Below are 22,726 nucleotides of genomic sequence, written 5' to 3' on the forward strand. Positions count from 1 at the left end.
TCCCAACCCCCCCTGCAGCTCCCACTCTGCCAGCCCTAGAGAGCTCCTCCCAACCCTCCCTGCAGTTCCTCCATCTCTGATGCAGCACGCCCAGAGGTGCTGGGGCTAGGAACTTCCAAGCCTAGAGGTGCTGGGGGGCTCAGCCCTGGCACAAATTAAGCACTGCCTCCAGGGCTGCCCTGCCCCACACCCCTGCAGCTCCCCCGCTGCCTGCCTTAGAGGGGTCCCCCCAGCCCGGCATCTCCAGGTCCCCTTGCTTGGCTCCCCCGCGGGCAGACTCCCCGGCGGCAGAGCCCGGTGTCCCGGCCGGGAGGGGAAGACACAGGAGGAGGAGGAGGAGAAGAAAGCGCGCCCGTGCGAGCGGGAGAGGCAGCGGGAGGGCACGGCTCCGGGCAGAGGGTTATCCAAGGCGAGGCGGTCCCCAAGCCGCGGCCGCACGGGAGAGGAGGAGCCAGCCGGGGAGACCCCACCTCCGCGGAGGTGACAGGCGAGGCCGGGTGCGGAGGGCGCCGCGCCTCGTGTCCAGACGGTGCCGTGCGCGCAGCTGCTGGGGACTACGGGGCATGCGGGACTACGACGAGCTGATCTCCTTCCTGGGCGAGTGGGGCCCCTTCCAGCGCCTCATCTTCTTCCTGCTCAGCGCCAGCATCATCCCCAATGGCTTCAACGGCATGTCCGCCGTCTTCCTGGCCGGCATCCCCGAGCACCGCTGCCGGGTGCCCCCCAGCGCCAACCTGAGCCGCGAGTGGCTCAACGCCAGCATCCCCCGCGAGCTGCAGGGCGGCCGGGAGGGGCCCAGCAGGTGCCGCCGCTACCGCCTGGAGTCGCTGGCCAATTTCTCCGCGCTGGGGCTGCAGCCCGGCCGGGACGTGGACCTGAGTCAGCTGGAGCAGGAGAAGTGCCTGGACGGCTGGGAGTACAGCCGGGAGATCTACCGCTCCACCATCGTCACCGAGGTGCGCCCGGGCGCGGGGCCGAGGGAGGCTGGCCCGGCGGGGATGCGGGTGCCGGAGCGGGGGACGTGGTGTGGGCGGCGCGGTGCCCGTGTTGTGTAATGCGCTCGCCTAAGCCCGCGGATGCGCCTCTGTGGCCGCATCTCCTGCCCCGCCGCCCTGCCTGCCGTTCCGGCCGGGGCCCTCCCGGGCAGGCGTGGCCGCTGCGCGAGTTCGTCCCTGCGGTTTAGCTCTGCCGCCGGCAGCTACATGGCGTTCCGCACCCACGGGGCTGCGCCTCCGCCTCGCAGCGCCGTTGTCTTCAGCGGTGAATTTAAAAGCTGGTGCAGGCGATCTCCTGCCCTTCCACGCGGCCTCGGACACGTGCAGACATTGGGTGTGTTTGTAGCAACGCATGCGTTCTCTCTCTCACACACACACACACACACACGCGACAACACTATAAAGCAACAGCAGTCACGCCAGGGGAGTTGCAAAGGGGTGGCACGGAGATCCGCAGCGTGCAAACTGTTGCTAACTTCCTTCCTTCCCTATCCCCAGGCCGGCACTGTGCTGCTTTGTGGTCTGTAGTCCGTGATCATTGTTGATTGACATTTTCATGCCTTTTATTTCAATTAAAATGCACGCCCTAGAGTTTAGTTCTACAACAGAAGGAGCGTAAGCAGTGTGGTGTAGAATCGGAGCGTTGCAATTGTTAAAGGTGTCATTCAAGGGGCGTTTTCATTTTTTAAAAAAATGTTTTCTTCATCCTCAAGGATTTTATAACTTGGTCCCAAGATATTAGTTTGGAGCTAAGATTTGGCCGTATGGAATTACAGACTATAGTCAAGCCAAACATGATGGTCTTCAGTTACCCAAACACAAACTGTTTTGAAGATCCCATCAGGACTTGGTTTGGAATAAAACATAATAATAATCTTGACGCCACAAGCAATTGGTTCTTGGAACAGGCGATTCTGGAGGCTTGTTTTGATTATTCAGTCCTATTATTAGTCCAGAGTAAAATGCTGTGAAAACATTTTAATTGTCCTCTTTCCCTTCTTCCACCCTCTTTATTCTGGTAGCCTAGCAAGTGTTTCAATTTCTTGATATTATTGGTTGTGTTGTTATTCAGATCACCCCTTTTGCTACCTTAAACTTCAGCTGATAAAACTGAAATCTAGGGTGAAATCCTGTTCCTGTTGAAGTCAATGATTCTTTTGCTAATGGCATCAGTGGTGCCAGGATTTCATTTAATTGTTCACTGAACACTATGACTCATAAACAAGTCTTATGACATTGGTTCTTGAGAAACCTTATGAAACCCACAGACTAATCGATTATTTTTCCTGTAGATTGTCATAAATTGTTTTTCATGGAAAACAAAAAGCAGTTAGCAACAGAATAGTCAGAGCTTCTAGTGTAGATGAAAGAAGTTTATGCTGGCTCTCATGTTTTAACCCATTTTAGCAGACTATACTTTGGAGCTACCATACTATGAGGACGACACAGTGAGCTATGAAGAGTCATGCTAGTAGGTGGTGTAGTTGCTTAAAGAAACCCAGTCAACTTGAAAATCACACTTGCCTCAAAAATTTGTACCCATTGTGGTTACAAATAAGACCCACTTCTGAATCCGACTCCATGGAGGCAGACCACTGTGGCCACATAGTGCCCCTTTGATTTCTGTATAGCTTTACATGGACACAGCATTGCCCATGCACAATTAGTTGCAGGGTAGAAAAATATTTATTTTTCCCCAGTCTGATTACTTGCGCATCTGATAGCACTTTAGCTGGTGTAAATCTGGCTGTGTATAGTCAATATGATGTCCCTTTCAAGTTGTAGTGTCTGGTGTTGCCAGTGATGAGCTGCCAAAATCTTAACAACCGGTTCTAAAAGGGCTTCTAAATTTAACAACTGGTTCTAGCGAACTGGTACAAACTGGCTCCAGCTCACCACTGGGTGTTGCTAAGTTGCTCTGTGTTGCTAGTCTCTGTGTTGTCTTAGTTTACTTGTTATCTGTCCCTGGCTTCATCCCCATATCCATGTTGACATGCTCTCGGGGTTCAAAAGGTTTGGCACTGACATAGGAAGGCTTTAAAGAAAATTCTTTATTTGGCATTGGCTTACAGCAATTGCCCGGAAGCCTTTGGCTTTCCTGACCTGACTTGGTGGCCAGTTCTGAGTCTAGCTGACTCGAAGTCAAAATCTTTATTCGGGCACTATATAATGTTACAGTTCACTTCAAAATATTTCAGTTATAGTAAATTGACAGCAGAATATTTTTAAATTGGATTTAAACATTGTTTTTTAAATTGGATTTTAAATCCCTTCCCTTTTGCCTCTTTAAAATGTGAAAAGAGGAACTGAAAGAATTTTTTGCAGACTTTTTCTGATTATCTTCTGTGTTTAGAAATTACAAGAATTTGAAGTTTGGTCTTCATTGGCCTTGTTGGAGGAGGTTTTGAGAGTCTCTGCTGTGATTGTGAGCTCACATGGCTTAACTGAGACGGCTCTGTGCCAAATATGTGGCAAAAACTCTTTCTCCATAATGTCTATTATACTAAATAAGTATTAACAGACAGACCAGTAAGCCATTAGCTGTAGTGTTACAATAGCACCCAGAAGACCAAAACAGATTGGGCTCCTACTTGGATTGGCACTGTACCGATGCATAAGTGAACAGGCTGACTAAAATCCCTTCCTCTGTTAAATGCTCAGCTTTCATTCTCTTGGTTGTGTGTTGTAATTTCACTAGTCATCTGGGCCGAGATCCTCAGGTATTTAAGCACCTAGCTCCTATTAAAATCAGTGGGAGTTACACACTTAAATACTTTTTGAGGAGCTGGGCCCTAATTGCAATAATCCTTCAGGCTAGATGAGACCTGCATTTCCAGTGTGTGGGTTGTTTTTTAAAGCAAAAATTTTTTATTTAGGGAAGAAGGGGAAAAAAAGGACACAAGTCTAATTCTTTTCCTTTGCAGGTCAGCTATGAAAGGGCACTTTCCATCTTGGTAGACCTTCAGACTGACTTAAGTCAATCATTAATTCCCATTCTCAAGTATACTGTATGTGTAGTTATCTTTAAACGTTGTTTGTTTATGTAAAAGCTTAGTACCTGAATGAGCCAAACAGACTTTGGTTGTTCTGGTGTGGGCACTCCCAAATTCTGGAAGGAGAGCCACTTTGGTCAGTCTCCCTGTCCTGCATCAAGGGTTAGTCTGTATCACATAAATCTATCATCTGTCACTTTGTAATGAAAACCTTTTCTGAGTGGAGAAAGCTAACTGGTGTTTGTGGTCACTGGATTAATGCTTCCTGCAAGTATCTTGTAGTATGGTTGACCAGGAAAATCACCTGAAGTGCTGGCAATGCTGCAGGAGTCTTCCTCTTATTTAGGACAGGAGAAAGGAGTACTGTAATGAGAGCCAGTCTCCTTGCAGTGCCAGGCACCCATCCACTTCCCTCAGCTTGTTAGTTTTCAAATCTCATGTCAGCATTGGGTTAGGAAGAACACTGAAATATAATGACAGGGAATCTGGCACCAAAGCGTTCTTAGTTCTGTCAGCGTCATTACAAAAAAGGTTATTTGTTTATCATCTAGTGGGAATGCTGCTAGTGTCACATAGGTCACATACTGACGGGTTTCAGAGTAGCAGCCGTGTTAGTCTGTATCCGCAAAAAGAACAGGAGGACTTGTGGCACCTTAGAGACTAACCAATTTATTTGAGCATGAGCTTTCGTGAGCTACAGCTCACCTCATCGGATGCATTTTAGTCTCTGAGGTGCCACAAGTCCTCCTTTTCTTTTTATAGGTCACATAGACATTTATTTAGGTTTTCCAGGTGTCCTGAGACAATGGTAAAGGACAGTCACTCTCTCTAACACTGAACAAGGAATTTTATTAAACGGTAAGAAAACAGTTTTCTCCCTAAAGCTACTTTGCATGACTCCGCCTCTTTCTTATTAGCTTCCTGTTATGAAGTTAAAGAAACACTATGCACATCTTCATACCTGCCAGTGGTGGTGGTAATGTTGGAGTCTTGCTACTCCAAAATGTGATTGACTTCAGCATCAGCAATGGTCCTTTATGCTAAATGGAGGGATGGAGAGTATTACACTTGCTAATTTGAGCCAATATGCTTTTTCTGTTCAGACTAGTATTAGATGGGGAAAAAAACCCCACCCTTAGAATTTACACTGCAAGAATTGTCCAGTTGATACCACACTTAGATTTGCTTTGACAAATCAGAGTACAGTGGGTGCAAGAAAGGTATTACTAGTTTTCTTTACATGCTTTTTTGGCAGATCAATTTATTTATGAAAGTCTATTTGTTCCTGGAGCGCTTGCACCAATGTAACTGCCAGTGTGGGGCATTGTGGGATTGATTCCGAAAGGCAGCAACAGTCGATGTAAGCAGTGCAATGTTTACACTGACACTATGTCGATCTGATTACATCAACAGAAGTGCTACACCCTTCATGGAGGTGGAGTTAAGTCAGTGTAATGGCCAAGTTGCATAGGTGGGAGCTACATTTCAGTGTAGTGCTTACTACATAACTCTGTAGTGTAGACCAGGCCTGTCTTCTCCCTGTTTTCTAGACTTTACACAAAGTATTCTCCTACCTAGCGCTCCATAAAACTGTGCAGTAGAATCTGTATGTGTAGGGGCACTACCTAGTTATGGATGAATAAGTTAACTTCAGCTCAGATTCCTACCTTCGCTTGCACCAGTGCAATGGGGAAGGTGTATATCAGGGGTCTCAAACACGCGGCCCGCGGGATTATTTTCTGTGTCCCGCCAGCTCCTGCGCCCTCCACAGTGCTTACCTCGAGCGGCTCCGGCCCAGCACGCAGCGGGGGCAGGGCAGGCTCCCTGCCTGCCTGCCCTTCCCCCACGCCGCTCCAGGAAGCGGCCGGAACCTGAGGGGCGCCCAGGGGTCTGTGTGTTGCCATTGGTTCGAGGCACTGCCCGTCACAGCTCCCATTGGCCGGGAACGGGGAATCGCAGTTAATGGGAGCTTCGGGAGAGGTACCTGGAGGAGTGGCCAGGGCAACACACACAGCCTCTGCCCCTCTCTCCCCCAGGTTCCGGCCCCTTCCTGGAGCAGCGGCAGGGCAGGCAGGTAGGCAGGGAGCCTGCCCTGCCCTCAGTGCGTGCTGGGCCATAGCCACCTCTTTGTTGTTTTCAGCTATCTCACTACATAAAGGGGACTAATTGCTCCTTCCCTTGCACCTGAAAGAAGGGTGCTTAGCAAACCAGCTTGCAGGCCTCTGTTCTATAGATCGCAGATCCACTTGATGACAGTTATTTACACCTTCCAGCAAAACAATACCCCCCATCTCTGCCTATCCTGCCAATGAATTTTAAAATGGTGAAACCCCAAATGAATTGTCCCAGACAGAAATAATTTAACAAATTAATGTTTATACAAAGCTTAATTGCTTATATTGTGTCTTTCTGTCAGGATATATCCTATCACCGCTGTAGCTCACGAGAGCTTATGCTTAAATAAATTGGTTAGTCTCTAAGGTGCCACTTGTACTCCTTTTCTTTCTGCGAATACAGACTAACACGGCTGCTACTCTGCAACCCAGATCAGTTTTACTCCCATCCAAATCTACATGGAGTTTTCTTCTTCCTCTCTGAGCAGTTTTAGCCAGCTGCAAAGGGCCACTTTCAGGGCTTGTGAGGAGTGTCCAGCAGCAACTTGGGTATGGCATTGCAGTGTGGCTGCTCACACCTGGGTTAGGCTAAACCAGGTGCTCAGACTTGGGTGCCAATCATCCAAGTTAACTCTACAGTGAAGACACTCCCATAGTCTTTGGAGATCAATGCCACCACTTTGAACTGATTCTGGGAACAAATAGGAAGTCAGTGTATGTTTTGGAGAGTTGTTATAATAGGTGTATCCTAGCTAACATTACTGAACAGATAGTGTTAGGCTTGTCAATGCTGGGGTTTTTGGGGCAAGAATTCCCCACTATTGCTAATGCTGATGCAGCTAAAAATGTTAGTGCCTCTTACTGTAAAACACTTTTGTTTTCAGACTGTCCTGAGGAAAGTACTGTCTCTTTGAAATCAGTTAGCAACTTGCTTTTTAATATAGACTTCACTATGATGTGCATAATGGGAACTTTGGCTCATCATAAAATAATTATACCCGTCTAATGTGCAGCAGTGGGCAGGGCTGAAAATCTTCTGAATAAAAAGCTGAATACAAACCACCACAATTCTAATGTACCTGCAGAGATTACCCGCTCAGCTGATTTTTCTCAGTGATACTTTTGAAATAAATTTAATGAGATCTACCCAATGTTGGCAGCTGGCAGTATGGTTAAGAGTACAATATCTAATGCTGTCATCTTTGTGATTAGATGGGATAATCTCACTTGTATATTTTGTAGATTTGGTGCAATACATGTGAAATTTATGAACTACAGACTTTATACAGTCATGAGAACCAGTGACTATTTTTGAGTTTCCCTTGAGCTTCTTGCTGTTGATCTTCACTCTTATTCTTGGATATGAGTTCAGCATTCCTGAGATTTATAGGCTCAGCCTTTTAAACAAGGTTTCAAACTGCATTTATTTGTTTATTATGAACTGGGTGGATTCAAGATACTTTTAATGTAGTTTCCGCTAAGTATTATGGTCTCTGCACTATGTGATGCTAGGTTGAGCCCTGTAGCACAGTGGAACACTGAAGAAAATTAATCAGTAATTTCTGATAGAGTACCAGAATAAAGTGTTGCGTGTGGGAAGGCCAGTTGGATAATCCCCTAAAAGGGCTCTGTCGCTTTCAGCAATAAAACTGATCTCTGCTATTATTTTGGAGAAGTAATTGGTTTGCAAACCTGTGAATCCTAAATTGTCACCTATTACCAGCAGCAGACAGAATTCACTGTTCTGCATGCCCTTGCTAGCTTGTAGTAATCAAGTTGAGGTACTTGGCTATTGTAGATGTAGTCTCTTGCCTAAATAGTTTTTGATACTGAAAGTAAACACAGCTTCCTTCCAAGTTTGCCAGGAGTTTGCCCCTGGATGTGTTTGGTCAGGAATTCTGCAGAATGACTTGTTTGTTGGTAAATGAACATTTTATTCTGTTAAGATATTTCAGAAGGTGTGTTTATAGTTAATCTATAAAAGGGCTAAACTATAATTTAATTACTGCAGTCCATTTTTTGTGGCTGATCGTAAATTGACTTTATTGGCAATAATCAAGTCTTCATGTTTAAAAGTTGCAGGTTCGGGCCCAATAAAGGAGTAAAAGGATCTCGTTTATCCATGGAAACCTTGTATGATGTGAGGGAGAAAAGGAAAAAAATTGGCTAGTTTAAAAACTCTAAAATCAGGAGTTTGGTTTAGAAATGTAGGTTGTTGCCTCTCCCCTTTTCCATGACTGGTGATGGCACTCCATAAGATGTGCCTGTTGGACAGATGCTAATATCTCAGAACAACTACTGTCACATTTTAGTAAATGAAGTTGTGTTGTTAATAGTATAATTATTGTACTCCATAGAGAAAAGGAGGATTCACACTTACTACCCTCTCCTAAATTCTAGAATGTAGGTGTTCAGTTGACAGAAAAGTACTATAGACTAATAGGCTTGGTGCCAATAAGAGGGAGAACGTAAATCTCCATTGAATGACACTAGATAGCTAATTTCATGCGTGTGAAAAGAGTCAGATTTCACACACTTAAAAATAGAATCCTTCCATTCACTGGCAGTTCTATTCCCTTGCCACGTCTGCTTGAACTGACAATGAAACAGTGACCGTCTTTGTGTTGAGGAGACCTGTCCATTGGGAGTTGTACCTGAATTCAATTTACAAAGACCACTCAGCAGCCAGCCAATCAGAATAAATGTTGGTTATGTCAGCAGAACCAAATCTGATCTACTGATCTAGATGTGAAATATCACATTGCCTATTTCTTGAGTCATCCGGTATGACTTGCTTAAGGACTTAGCCATGTGTCTTCCATAACATTAACAGCAATACTTTGGCTACCTCAACACGTTCTGGTTGACTGTTCTCTACTACAGTGGTGCGCAAACTCTTCCACTTGCCGCCCCCTCTACCATTCCTGGAATTTTTTGTGCCCCTCCTCCAGTTATTTCCCATTGTCACCTTTACTTCAGAGCTAGACAGCCGGCGAGTGGCAGCTGCTGGACGGGGCCGCCCTGAAAAACCCACTCCCATCCGCTCCTGCATTGTGTGCTGAACTTTTATCCCACTCCTGCTATTATGGCAGTGGGTTCTGTGGGCTCCTGCAGGACCCACTGGCATAATAGTAGGAGCAGGATTAAAATTCAGAGTGGGTATCCTGGGATAAAAATAGAGTTGTGGGGTATTCTGTATGAAAATAAATGTTGTGGGTTTTTTCCCCCTCTAAATCATTTGAAAATTAGGCTGACAGTCTGAACAATCCACCATTGAGATTTCAGTGGAGGCTATTCTTTGTCTAACTATAGTACATTTGAATAGATTTTATTTACTTTTTCAATCATTGCCTCAGCATTATATTTCATGCGCCACCCACTGCATTACCGAAGGACAAGTTCCTGTAAAGGAATAGTTTTAAACATGATTCATATTATGTTGTACAGATAATATTGCTTTGATCTGATGCTTAATGAGCCTAGATTTATGGCAAAATGATCTAATCTGAAGTCGATATTTGTGAACTCTGGATTCAGAAGCAGTTCTGGCAAACACATCTTAACAAGTTTGTTTATTTGAACATGCTGTGACAAAAACATACTCAATTGTCACTTGGCTGGGATGAGAATCATGAACATTCTAAAAATACCTTGTGCTATCAGGTTGATATAGGCTTAAACTGAAGATCAATAGAAATGTTTCCACAGTGACTCAGTTTAAAGGTCCAATCAAAACAAATTCCAGTGATGAGAATAAATAGTGAACACTAAACTAGCTCTGTAGTTTATTAAATCAGAAAGCATTTTAAAGTTTTTAATGTGTGAAATGAGTTGACTTTTTTTTTAACCTGACAGTATTTTTTAGATATAGCAACAAGCCTTGTACTAGAGCAATGCAGGTACAACGAAAACTTTCACAAATGTGGGATCATGCTGCCCGCAAGCCTGTGACCCCCTTCCTCCCTCCCCACCCTGTTTTAAACCAGGAACCTCATCACATAGGTAAATGACTCTTTTTTTGCTGAGCTCTTGTGGTGAGAGTCAAAGAACTGTTGTAGGACCCAGAAAACTCTTTGTTCCTGCTACTTCATTCAGGCGTGTGTGTGTAGGGGGGATTGTGCCCTCTCAGAGCTTCTGCCCTCACTCCCCCCCCCATCCCCCCCATGTGTATATCCAGGGCACCATGATAGCATTGTTTTTGCAGTAGCTGTACTGGCAACTGCTCCTGGATCTCCATTCAGAAGAGCAAGATAAGGTTGTATTTCTCAGCATTTATTGTACTAACTTATTTTTCCCACAGCTTTGTGGGGAAGGAAGCTATGATGCCTCTGATATCAACTGTGCCATCTACCCCACCCTCTTTGGCACATGTAGAGCCCAAACTCCTAGGATGCCCCAGTGGAGGAACTTCTACAGGGTTCTATGAAGGAGATAATGCTGTGGAGCTCTTGTTCTCTCTCTAAACCCTCTTCCACGCCCGTGACACCACACCCCATAGTGGTGTTTTTTGGAGGGGGTGAGAGAACCTGGATTTGTGCAGGAAATGTCCCACCTTGATTATCATGCACATTATGTAGAGAGTTGTCACTTTGGATGGGCTATTACCAGCAGGAGAGTGAGTTTGTGTGTGGGGGGGTGGAGGGTGAGAAAACCTGGATTTGTGCTGGAAATGGCCCAACTTGATGATCACTTTAGATAAGCTATTACCAGCAGGACAGTGGGGTGGGAGGAGGTATTGTTTTATGATCTCTGTGTGGATATAAAGTCTGCTGCAGTTTCCACGGCATGCATCCGATGAAGTGAGCTGTAGCTCACGAAAGCTCATGCTCAAATAAATTGGTTAGTCTCTAAGGTGCCACAAGTCCTCCTTTTCTTTTTACCCCATAGTGGGGGACTATTGGGCCCTGGAAAATAGCCTGTTGTCAGACTAGAAATATTTACAGTTCTTGTTGTAGTAGTGCGTGGCTCTCTCAGTGCCATAGCTGCAATCATCACTTGAACAAACCTCTAACAAAGCTGCATAGCTAATGTTTTGACTAAATGCTTTTCCCCCCAGTGAAAATGGAGCTGCTATAAATCCCATTAATTTAGAAAAAAAGTCAGAAAGGTTTTGTGAAGGGGATGTGCAGGGGGCGGGGCGGAGAGAGGGAGAGATTAGTAGTGAATATTTTATATTATGATAGCATCTATGGGCCTCAGTCTGGGTCTGGGCCCCATTGTACTGGGTGCCATGCAGACATAGCAAAGACAGTCCCTGTCCTAGTGGGCTTAAAATCTAAAACCCCGGACAGATGAAGAAGTAGGTAATGGGGAGCCAATGATACAAGCATATAGTCGGAAAACGTTTGGGTGCTTGTCAGCCTCTTCGAATCTTTCCTGTCTTCCCCACAGCTTTCTAGCCTGCTCTGACCTTGTAAACGTGTCTCAATCTCCATTTTTTCTGTGTGGCCACAATAGCCAAGATTGCCAAAAATAACTGGTGGTCTTTGGGTGCCCAATTTAGGCTCCCCCTCTGGTTGTCTTGATTTGCATTGGTGGGTGCTCAACCCTTTCTGAAAATTAGGCCCCTTTAAGGTGTCTCAAGTTGGACATCCAGAAGTACCCTCCACCTCCCAGGGGTGTCTGTGTCAACCATTGTGCTGCACCCAGCTGTCACCAAACTCTGACTTGTCTGCTCTGTTGTCACATGTCTCAGAGTGCATTGTAGGTCTGATAGAACCTAGGGGCGGGGGGTGCGAGATTAAATTGGGGCCAAATAGGGAGGCAGCTAGAGTTGGGGCCTTACAAAAACCATATTGAAGGGGGAGCAAGGTTCCTTATCCTGACTTCTATGAAGTCAATTGTAATTTTGCTCATCCCTAGAGGACATTCCATTTTTTTCTTTTTTACTGTCTGTAAACTATGCTTCTGGGTAGCAAGCCATCGCTGTCTAATTAATATACTATGCCTAGAAGTGCCCGATATTCAGACCCAGGCAGAAAAACAAGTGTGGGCGAATTAGACCAAAGAATGTTGAAATCCATACACTTTCAAAATGAACTTGTTACTAAGCAGCTAATATAAATCATCTTTTGATCTGAATGATTGTGAAATGATATTAAGAAATAGGGAATGTTACATGTTGTTCTTTCTTTTGCAGTGGAATCTGGTATGTGATGATGACTGGAAAACTCCCCTGACTACCTCCTTGTTTTTTGTGGGGGTGCTTATGGGATCCTTTGTATCAGGACAGCTCTCAGACAGGTAAAGTACATGGAGAAGGTTAGCCTTGTTGCTTCTAAAATTTTACAGCTTGACCTTACCTTTTAAAAAGATGAGCGTAAGCCTTCCTTTCTGAGCATGTTTCAAGACTGATCTGTGCTCAGTGAAAATGAGGGCGCTAAGTCATATACAGTGATATTTTAAAAGGAGCCTAAGGGAGTTAGGTGCCCTATTCCCATGACTGTCATTGGAATTGGGCACCTACTCCATTAGTTTCTTTGAAATTCCCAGCTCTGTTCTTCTGTTTGTTCAGTAGGCACCTTTAGAATTAATATCAATGATGCACTTCAAACTTAGAACTAATCTCTGCAAAGTGCACATGTATTTGCCTTGTACTCATACGTGGTGGTATCTGACCATTCGACAAAGGGTCAGTTGATCTTTCTTTGTCCATACTCTTCAAGTAGTTTCATCAAGAGTAAAACATCTAACATCATAATGGAAGACCCAGTCTAGGAGCAGTGAGATGGCTTGAACTCAATTCACCCTTTTTGTCAGTGTACTGAAGAGGGTTTGATGGAGACAAACTGAGCAGATCCAAAATGAAGGGCGGAGCCAGCCCTAAATTACTGTAAATCCTAACATGATTCATCAGGAGCAGATATATTTTTCATAGATCCATTCTTCAGATTAAAGGCTAGAAGGGACCATTAGATAATCTGGCCTGACCTCCTGTATATCACAGGCCATTGAAAACCACCCATTTAATCCTGTATTAAACCTAAAAGCTTGTTTGGTTAATGTCTTTCTTCCAGAAAGGCATCCAATCTTGATTTGAAGACATCAAGAAGATATGGAGAATCCACCACTTTCTTTGTTAGTTTGCTCCAGTGGTTAATCAGCCTCACTGTTAAAAAAATATGTGCCTAATTTCTAATTTGAATTGGTCTGGCTTCAGCTTCCAGCCATCAGTTATTGTTATGCCTTTTTCTGTGAAAGAGCCCTTTAGGACCTTTCTCGCCATGAAGGTACATAGACACTATAATCAAGTCACTCCTCGCAACCCTCCTCCCAGAGAGCTGCCATGGTGGGTTTGAGGATGAGCTCTCGCTCCCTAGAGAATGCCTCATGCAGCTGGCATAAGATATAGCCTCTGACAGACAAACTCCTATCATGTCTTCTTGTTGCGGAGGGGTCCTTAACTGAAAGTATGGGTGTAAAAGGTGGGTGTCTAGTACCTACTAACCAGATTGCTCTGGACACATGGGGCTTGTTAGCTGTGGTTGGGAGCCCACCTAGCGAAGGGACTCCAATTTCAAACTAAGAACTTCTGGCCTGGACAGCCAGTTTGTAAAATTTGTGCCAATCACACATGCTCTATGGGTCTTTGTTTTCAGGGAGTATATCAGTACAATGCTAGGGCATCCCCTGGAAGCAACATGTGACCGCTTCTCCTGAAGGCTGGGGAAAATGGGAAAAGGCTACTGCATTCTGGGTGCATGTGGCTAAAGGAGTGAGCCCAAGACCTGTGTTTGGCTTTCTTGAATGTGGGAGCAATGACTGGGAAATCAAGAGAAGTAGCCAAGATGCTGAAGAGCAGGGGAATGCACATTATCTCCATACAAGAGTAAAAATGGAAGGGGTTGAAATCCACTGATATTGGGATGGGTTACAAGATAATGTATTATGGCTCTATAGCAAGGAGGAATGGAGTAGGTATGATCGTAGCAGTAATATTAAAGGATAGGGTAATGGACATCCAAAGGAAGAGTGACTGGCTCATGAAAGAACAGTACTGAGCAGAGAACAGATATTGAATGTTATATGCAGATACGCACCACAGGTTGGTTGCATGTTGGAAGACGAGGAGCTCCAGATAGTGCTGGACCAGGTGATAAGTGAAGTACCACAAGTTGAGGACACATGGGAGAATACAGTGAGGGCCACAGTGATTGTCATGGAGAATGAGGCTTTGGAACTAGAAATGAAGCTGGTGTAGATACTTTAACGTTAGCCCAAGCCCACATCTGGTTGTTGCCAGTACCTACTTTGTAAAGAGAAAGCATCACTTAATGACATACAAGTTCTTTGCCAACAGGCCCCAGATAGATTACTTCCTGAGAAGAAGAGGAGACTAGAAAGTGATCCCAGGAGAGCAGACTGCAGAGCAACATACATTATGTGTAGTCGATTTCCATGGCGGGAGGCTAATGGGGGGACAAAAGAGTGGAGTGGGAAACCTCTTTAAAAAAAAAAAAAAGAAAGAAAATCTTCAGAATTTCAGATAAATTCCATTCTGCCTTGCTGCTGTCAGGGCCCTGGTGGGACTTTTTAGCAAAATTTTTGACAATAAAGAGTTGTATGTTCTGAGTTTCACCTGTGCTGTTGCAGAAACCACTCTCCAAGTGAGAGACTATTGTAGCCACCCTTTCTAATAAAAGCCCCTTAAACTCCACGTACAGATCAGTGTGTCCTTATGGCTGAGGCAGGTATTCTGTGGAAAAATAGTATAGACTCATGTCATTAAAGACAGTATCATAATCCATATGCACGTCGGGGCCAAATTAAGGTTGCAGATGCAATCTTAATTCTGTCCTTTCCTAACTTTTGGGTGCTTGACTTTGCAACCTTAAACAGCATGTGGAGGAGTTGTGTGTCTTTAAATCCAGAGGTAAGCTTACAGTTATATTTCCATAAGAAAAAGGAATAGAAATGTAATATAGACAACAAGTGGAGAAGAAGGAGGTTGAAAGATTGCGAGAGGATTGTATAGTTAAATCATTGGTAGATTTCCACTACCTTGGTTTTATTGTTCCAGCAGAATAAGCTGCTATGAGATTCACTCTCCTGCATGTTGATTCTGCATCCGCTGAAGTCACTGGCAAAGCTCCCATTGACTTTAATGCATTGCAAGATTAGGCCTCTGATTAATTGTATATTTATCACACTTATTGGCACTGTGACCACCTTAGATAGATACATTTCTTGCATAACTGCAGCTGTTTTGTTGCTGTTATCCAAATTGTGCGCTCTTCTATACTTTTGGGAGCTGAGCTATTTCTGCCAGTATGTGAAAATCAGAAGTGTCCTTCAAGAAGGGCAATAATATTAAGCCTTCTTTGTACTACCTATTATTAAAGTTGTCCAACACATCCCATTTTAAGAAACCCTTTTTTCTGTTGCTTATAGTGTGACCAAACACATTAAGGGTTTGGGTTGAAATTTTCCATGCCAGGTGTCTGCTGTAGGCTGACTTTTCTTTATTAAAAAAACAAAAAACAAACAAACAAAAACTTCAGCCAGAACAGTTCATTTGTTTCCAAGAATGAGATTAGGTGAAGTGAGACCGGCATGGAGACTAGGGTCAAGGAGCTGGGGTGGGAGGAGATTGGAACTTGGACAGTGAGCCCGGAGTGGGAGAGTGGGACTGGGCTGAGAAGTTTAAGGAGTGGAGAGTGGGTCTGGGTAGACAATAGGGTGGCCAGGTGTCTGGTTTTTGACCTGAAGTCTGCTGACCCAAAATCCAGTTACTGTGGGTGGGGGAGGCGCTGAGTCATCACCTGTGCCAGCCCCTACTCAGCCAGGGCCACCTCCTACCTGCAATGGGTGGCTGCAATTCCCAGTGCTGGCTCTGCAGACGAGTCCCTCCCGACCCACACAGAGAGTGGAGTGGGGGGGAGAGGGGAAAAGCAGTGAGCGACAGAGGGAGGGGGAAATAGGTGAATGGGGGTATGGCCTCAGGGGAAGAGGTGGGGCCTTCGGGGAAGGGTGTGTTTTTTAAATATTACAAAATTGGCAACCCTACAGTAGACAGGAAGAATGGAATTGGGGCAAGGAGCCAAGGGTAGGGTAGAGACAGATTGGCACAGGGACAGGTTGGAAATGATGATATAATATTTGTGAAGCACTCAGATATTATAGGGAGGAACTTAATAAATTTGTCTTCAGAGTAGCCTTTGAACAAGGCCTAGAGCTCCATACTGAACAGTGAGGAGAAAATAAAATATTGAATAGCTTCTCATTAAGTGAGCAGTATCCATCCTGCATGCTGAATGAGAAATGGGATCTGGAAAAAATAGTATATGATGTAATTAAAGGCTGTCATAATGTATATGCACAAGGGGGCTGAATTGTATCTGTGTCACAGAGATACTAACAACTCTCTTTAGGATGTCTGCTCTTCTGAATTATTTTTGTTAATGTCTTGAGTTCCAAAGAGCCTCCATTTTTAATGCTCCTAAAAATGATGGCCTAATAGAGCACTGCGCGTGTTGATAAACTATGTGGTTTTGAGTGGGATGAATGTGCTAGGTCTGTATTGCCTAGCCATGGACCTTGAAATTATTTTTATTCTGTGTTTTTATTTTTTTTAAATATAACTTTCCTCTCCTTGTTTTTGCAAAAGGTTTGGCAGGAAGAGTATTCTCTTTGCAACCATGGCAGTACAGACTGGCTTCAGTTTTGTGCAGGTCTTCTCTACCAGCTGGGAGATGTTCACAGTGCTGTTTCTTATAGTTGGCATGGGACAGATCTCGAACTACGTGGTGGCCTTCATTCTGGGTAAGAACATGTCTGTTACATTAAATGCTTGCTGGGTGTGCTGGTGAATGACTTAGTTTTTAATTCCAAGCAGACCGTTTGATAAGAGCCTGTCACATTCTCCACCATGCATAATCCTCAATCTACTCCACTAGGATATTTTCTTGAAAAAATTAAGGAATCTCTGTAAACAAGCATGAACTATATGCTGAATGTACATTTTATTGTCTTAGACGGAAAGAGTATTTTAAAAGACTTTTAAATAATAATGAAAAAAGTTTAAACTGTAAACCACAGTGCCCAGTATCTTTATAAACTGAGGTGGAAAAGAAGGAATTCCCACACTCCCTTTTTTTAAGTACCTGCATTAGGACCCAATTCAGCAAATCATTTAGATATATGCCTAAATCCCTTTGATTTCAGTGAGACTTCAGCATATGCTTAAAGTGAAACATATGATTAACTGCTTAGCTAAATCAGGGGTTTAACAAACTTCCATATTCGGAGAGCTACTCAAATGGTGAATTCAGAGACGTTGCCAATAATTCAGGTGCAATAATGTTCCGCTGATAAAGGAATTTGAAAGAAGTGTATTATACTTAAGTAACTTTCTCTAGTTTTGTCAACTTCTCTCAATCCAGCTTGCGTGGAGTGCTATGAACACAGTAGTTCATGCTTTGCTCATGGAAAAACGTACTCTGGCACAGTCAGGTCTGAAACCCTCGCCCTTCATTTTCCTATCTCTCTAGAGAAAAAAACAGAGCTGTGGAAATAGTTCAAGGCCTGTTATCCAAAGAAACAGCTCTCAGAAAAGCCACCTGCCCACTCGACCCACCCACTTGCAGCAGTCTTCTTCACAGCCTGTATTTCAGTCCCATGCCAAAGTTGTACTTGGTGTAAATCCATTGGCTTCAGTGACATTGCACCTTCTTATGCAAGTGTGGGATTCCATTGATCATATTGCTTTAATAACAACAGTGTTGCAAATTAAAATGACCCTTCCATATGGCAAAACAAGGTAAAGTTTGTGACCTTTCGCCAAAGATTAAGTTATTGAAAGGACTGTAGATTTGCATGTATTCTTGACAGTCAAGTCAATGCTGAATTATCCTAAATTATATTCATTCTGATTACAATTCACCCTAAATTTCATATGTTGGAGGAAACAAATTGCTCTTGGCTGCAACTTTGCATACAGTGAGCCAAATGAATCCCTAGTGTAAACTTCACTGATATCAACAGTATATGTTACACCCAAGGTCAGTTTGATCCAGTGTCTCAGCAAATGATTTTTTTTTTTTGTGCACTGCAAGGTTTTTGAGTATTTTTTAAAGCCTAAATTTTAAAACTATGTGGGTGCCTAGAAGATATGGATAGAAAGGTTTGGGACTCTTCCTGTAGTTGTAACTTTAAAAAATTGGAAAGAAATTAAGATAAACCATCTTGTTTAGGTACATTCTGTGAATGATTTTAATATTGCAATCTTGGCTGTTTGTTCCATTTGACTGCTTTATTTTTCAATGAGATTACATTAAATGTGTATAGTTCACTCACTGTGCCACCACTGGTTTTGGTTTTAAGCAGATGTTGATCAGACAGTTAAAACATTTAATAATTTTTCATTTTTAATCTCACTTGGTTTACAAACTTATTTTTCCTAAAACCAGAAGCATTGTAACCATATTATAGGCATGTTACAGGCCAGATTTTTCTTTTTCCATTAAAAATAGTTCACACCTAAGTTGTAATCATCAGCAAACTGAGTGGGAGCTGGAAAGGAAAATGCTGGTACAGCATGACCACGAATATTTCAAAAGAATGGACTTTTTTCACTTTGCATTTACTACAAAGCTTGATTTGCAAATGAGATGATTTTCATAATATTCGTTCCAACGGCAGCCAATTAATTAATTTAATCATCCATTTATCATTGTGTTGTTTAGTGTTGTGGTCAACTCATATGCTATTTCATACATAATCAGTGCATATTAAATAGATTTAAGTTGTAGAATTATAGAAGTATAAGATTTTTTTAAAAGGCCACACTATAAATAATCCTTAAACACCCAAGAAAGCATGCGTTTTTCTTTCAGCATATAGCTAATATGTCTTTGATAACAGGGTTACATCTGAATAATTACATTAGTTATACTGTGACTTTAAATACACACCACGTCATAGGAAAATAGCATCTGTAACGGGCAGTCCCTCAGTATGATACTGTGGTTGGGAGTATCTTGTAAAATGCTGATAACACAGGAAAAATGTACCCATTTCTATTCACTTGAGTCTGTGCCACTAGAACACTTGCAGTCTTTCCAAGCAAATTTTAGTGGAGAGATTAAGGGTGGGTTTATTTTGTAGAACTGCTTCCAAATGTGAAGGCTCACATTCAAGGGTTTCAGAGTAGCAGCTGTGTTAGTCTGTATTCGCAAAAAGAAAAGGAGCACTTGTGGCACCTTAGAGACTCACCAATTTATTTGAGCATAAGCTTTCGTGAGCTACAGCTCACTTCATCGGATGCATTCAGTGGAAAATACAGTGAGGAGATTTCTATAAACACAGAACATGAAAAAATGGGTGTTAATCATGCACACTGTAAGGAGAGTGATCACTTAAGATGAGCTATTACCAGCAGGAGAGTGGGGGTTGGGGGGGAGAAAACCCTTTGTAGTGATAATCAAGGTGGGCCATTTCCAGCAGTTGACAAGAACATCTGAGGAACAGTGTGTGTGGGGAGGGGAGGGGGGGAGACTAAACAAGGGGAAATAGTTTTACTTTGTGTAATGACTCAACCACGCCCAGTCTCTATTCAAGCCTAAATTAATTGTATCCAATATGCAAATTAATTCCAATTCAGCAGTCTCTCGTTGGAGTCTGTTTCTGAAGTCTTTTTGTGGAAGAATAGCCACTTTTAGGTCAGAAATCGAGTGACCAGAGAGATTGAAGTGTTCTCCGACTGGTTTATGAATGTTATAATTCTTGACGTCTGATTTGTGTCCATTTATTCTTTTACGTAGAGACTGTCCAGTTTGACCAATGTACATGGCAGAGGGGCATTGCTGGCATGTGATGGCATATATCACATTGGTAGATGTGCAGGTGAACGAGCCTGTGATAGTGTGGCTGATGTGATTAGGCCCTATGACCGTGTCCCCTGAATAGATATGTGGACATAGTTGGCAACGGGCTTTGTTGCTGGGTTAGTGGTTCTGTTGTGTGGTGTGTGGTTGCTGGTGAGTATTTGCTTCAGTTTGGGGGGCTGTCTGTAAGCAAGGACTGGCCTGTCTCCCAAGATTTGTGAGAGGGATGGGTCGTCCTTCAGGATAGGTTGTAGATCCTTGATGATGCGTTGGAGAGATTTTAGTTGGGAACTGAAGGTGACGGCTAGTGGCATTCTGTTATTTTCTTTGTTGGGCCTGTCCTGTAGTAGGTGACTTCTGGGTACTCTTCTGGCTCTGTCAGTCTGTTTCTTCACTTCAGCAGGTGGGTATTGTAGTTGTAAGAATGCTTGATAGAGATCTTGTAGGCGTTTGTCTCTGTCTGAGGAGTTGAAGCAAATGCGGTTGTATTGTAGAGCTTGGCTGTAGACAATGGACCGTGTGGTCTGGTCAGGGTGAAAGCTGGAGGCATGTAGGTAGGAATAGCGGTCAGTAGGTTTTCAGTATAGGGTGGTGGTTATGTGACCATCGCTTATTAGCACCGTAGTGTTCAGGAAGTGGATTTCTTGTGTGGACTGGTCCAGGCTGAGGTTGATGGTGGGGTGGAAATTGTTGAAATCATGGTGGAATTCCTCAAGGACTTCTTTTCCATGGGTCCAGATGATGAAGATGTCATCAATGTAGCACAAGTAGAGTAGGGGCATTAGGGGACGAGAGCTGAGGAAGCGTTGTTCTAAGTCAGCCATAAAAATGTTGGCATACTGCGGGGCCATGTGGGTACCCATAGCAGTGCCGCTGATTTGAAGGTATACATTGTCCCCAAATGTGAAATAGTTATGGGTGAGGACAAAGTCACAAAGTTTAGCCACCAGGTTTACCGTGACATTATCGGGGATAGTGTTCCTGATGGCTTGTAGTCCACCTTTGTGTGGAATGTTGGTGTAGAGGGCTTCTACATCCATAGTGGCCAGGATGGTGTTTTCAGGAAGATCACCAATGGATTGTAGTTTCCTTAGGAAGTCAGCGGTGTCTCAAAGATAGCTGGGAGTGCTGGTAGTGTAGGGCCTGAGGAGGGAGTCTACATAGCCAGACTATCCTGCTGTCAGGATGCCAATGCCTGAGATGATGAGGCGCCCAGGATTTCCAGGTTTATGAATCTTGCATAGCAGATAGAATACCCCAGGTCGGGGTTTGTTCTTGTGCTTTTTCAGGGAGTTTCTTGAGCAAATGCTATAGTTTCTTTTGGTAACCCACAGTGGGATCAGAGGGTAATGGCTTGTAGAAAGTGGTGTTGGAGGGCTGCCGAGCTGCCTCTTGTCATATTCCGACCTATTCATGATGACGACAGCACCTCCTTTATCAGCCTTTTGATTATGATGTCAGAGTTGTTTCTGAGGCTGTGGATGGCATTGTGTTCTGCACAGCTGAGGTTATGGGGCAAGTGATGCTGCTTTTCCACAATTTCAGCCCATGCACGTCGGCAGAAGCACTCTATGTAGAAGTCCAGTCTGTTGTTTTGACCTTCAGGAGGAGTCCACCCAGAATCCTTCTTTTTGTAGTGTTGGTACGAAGGTCTCTGTGGATTAGTATGTTGTTCAGAGGTGTATTGGAAATATTCCTTGAGTCGGAGATGTCGAAAATGGGATTCCAGGTCACCACAGAACTGTATCATGTTCGTGGGGGTGGAGGGGCAGAAGGAGAGGCCCCGAGATAGGACAGATTCTTCTGCTGGGCTAAGAGTATAGTTGGATAGATTAACAATATTGCTGGGTGGGTTAAGGAACCGTTGCTGTGGCCTCTTGTTGCATGCATTAGTTTAGAAAGTTTAGTGTCCTTAAGGGTTCAATCCACTGGAGAACCGTGTGATAGATACTTCAGACTTGCATGGCATCCTCTCTCAGGGCTTGTTCCATAGCCTGCTGAAGTCAGTGGGCCCTAATTTAGCTGACTGTGGAAAGTTATCTCCTAGGGACACTTTACTGAATATTCTCAAGCAATCTCACTTGACTTAACCAAAAACTGAGTTGTTAAGGGACATGTCGAAGTAAAATATCTTGCTGCTGTGCTGTCAACATTTTCATAATCAAGAAGCAGGGAGACAAGTGAACTAGTGATTTGTTCCAGAGGCCAGTTACTTTTTTTCTTTTCTTTTTTTTTTTTTTTTATTAAACAAAATCTCATTCACCTCTGTCGGGCACTTTCTCTCAACAGCACAATGTGGCCTTCGAACCTATTTTGTGTCTCAAGTATCCATTTCTAAGACATCTGTGTACCACTGCTAGTAAAAGACAACCTTAAATTGTGAGATTGGCCTCCTAATAGAGGTGCAGGGAGTGACGCCTCCAGGGTTCTGAGGCAACTTGCTGCCACCTGCCCTGATCATGAGGAAGCCTTGTCTGTGCCTGCCATGGGTCAGCTCCCCAACTCCAGCAGCCATGGACAACACAAGCACTCTCCTCTTGGCCTGGCAGGCCCCATGTTACTCTGCAGGTTAGCAATAGGCCCTCGAGCCCTCCGAGTATCTCCCTGGCATATCCAGCCCTTGGTCCACTCGGTATTGAGAAAGATGCTGCATCCAAGCAACCCAGTTTACCTGTTCCCCCTCAGATCACTGCTCTGCTTTACACACACTGCTTAGATATATTTATAGTGAAATCAAGTACAAGTTTGTTTAACAAAGATTAGAGATTCAAGAAGTAGGAAGTAGAAGTATTGGAAAGAAA

At 43.9% G+C, this 22,726-nt stretch overlaps 1 protein-coding gene across 1 annotated transcript in view; it reads left to right on the top strand.

Moving 5' to 3' along the window:
* The first annotated feature begins 239 nt into the window (after window positions 1-239).
* SLC22A4 (solute carrier family 22 member 4) overlaps window positions 240-22,726 on the top strand; it is a 54,733-nt gene continuing 32,246 nt past the window's right edge. Inside the window, exons 1-3 of the mRNA XM_084637420.1 lie at window positions 240-956; window positions 12,242-12,345; window positions 16,709-16,863. Of these exons, the coding sequence (XP_084493546.1) occupies window positions 564-956; window positions 12,242-12,345; window positions 16,709-16,863 (652 nt within the window). The 5' untranslated portion in view covers window positions 240-563. The remainder of the gene's footprint in view (window positions 957-12,241; window positions 12,346-16,708; window positions 16,864-22,726) is intronic.

Source organism: Lepidochelys olivacea (assembly GCF_965140295.1).
Source record: "Lepidochelys olivacea isolate rLepOli2 genome assembly, chromosome: 8".
Taxonomy (NCBI): domain Eukaryota; kingdom Metazoa; phylum Chordata; order Testudines; family Cheloniidae; genus Lepidochelys; species Lepidochelys olivacea.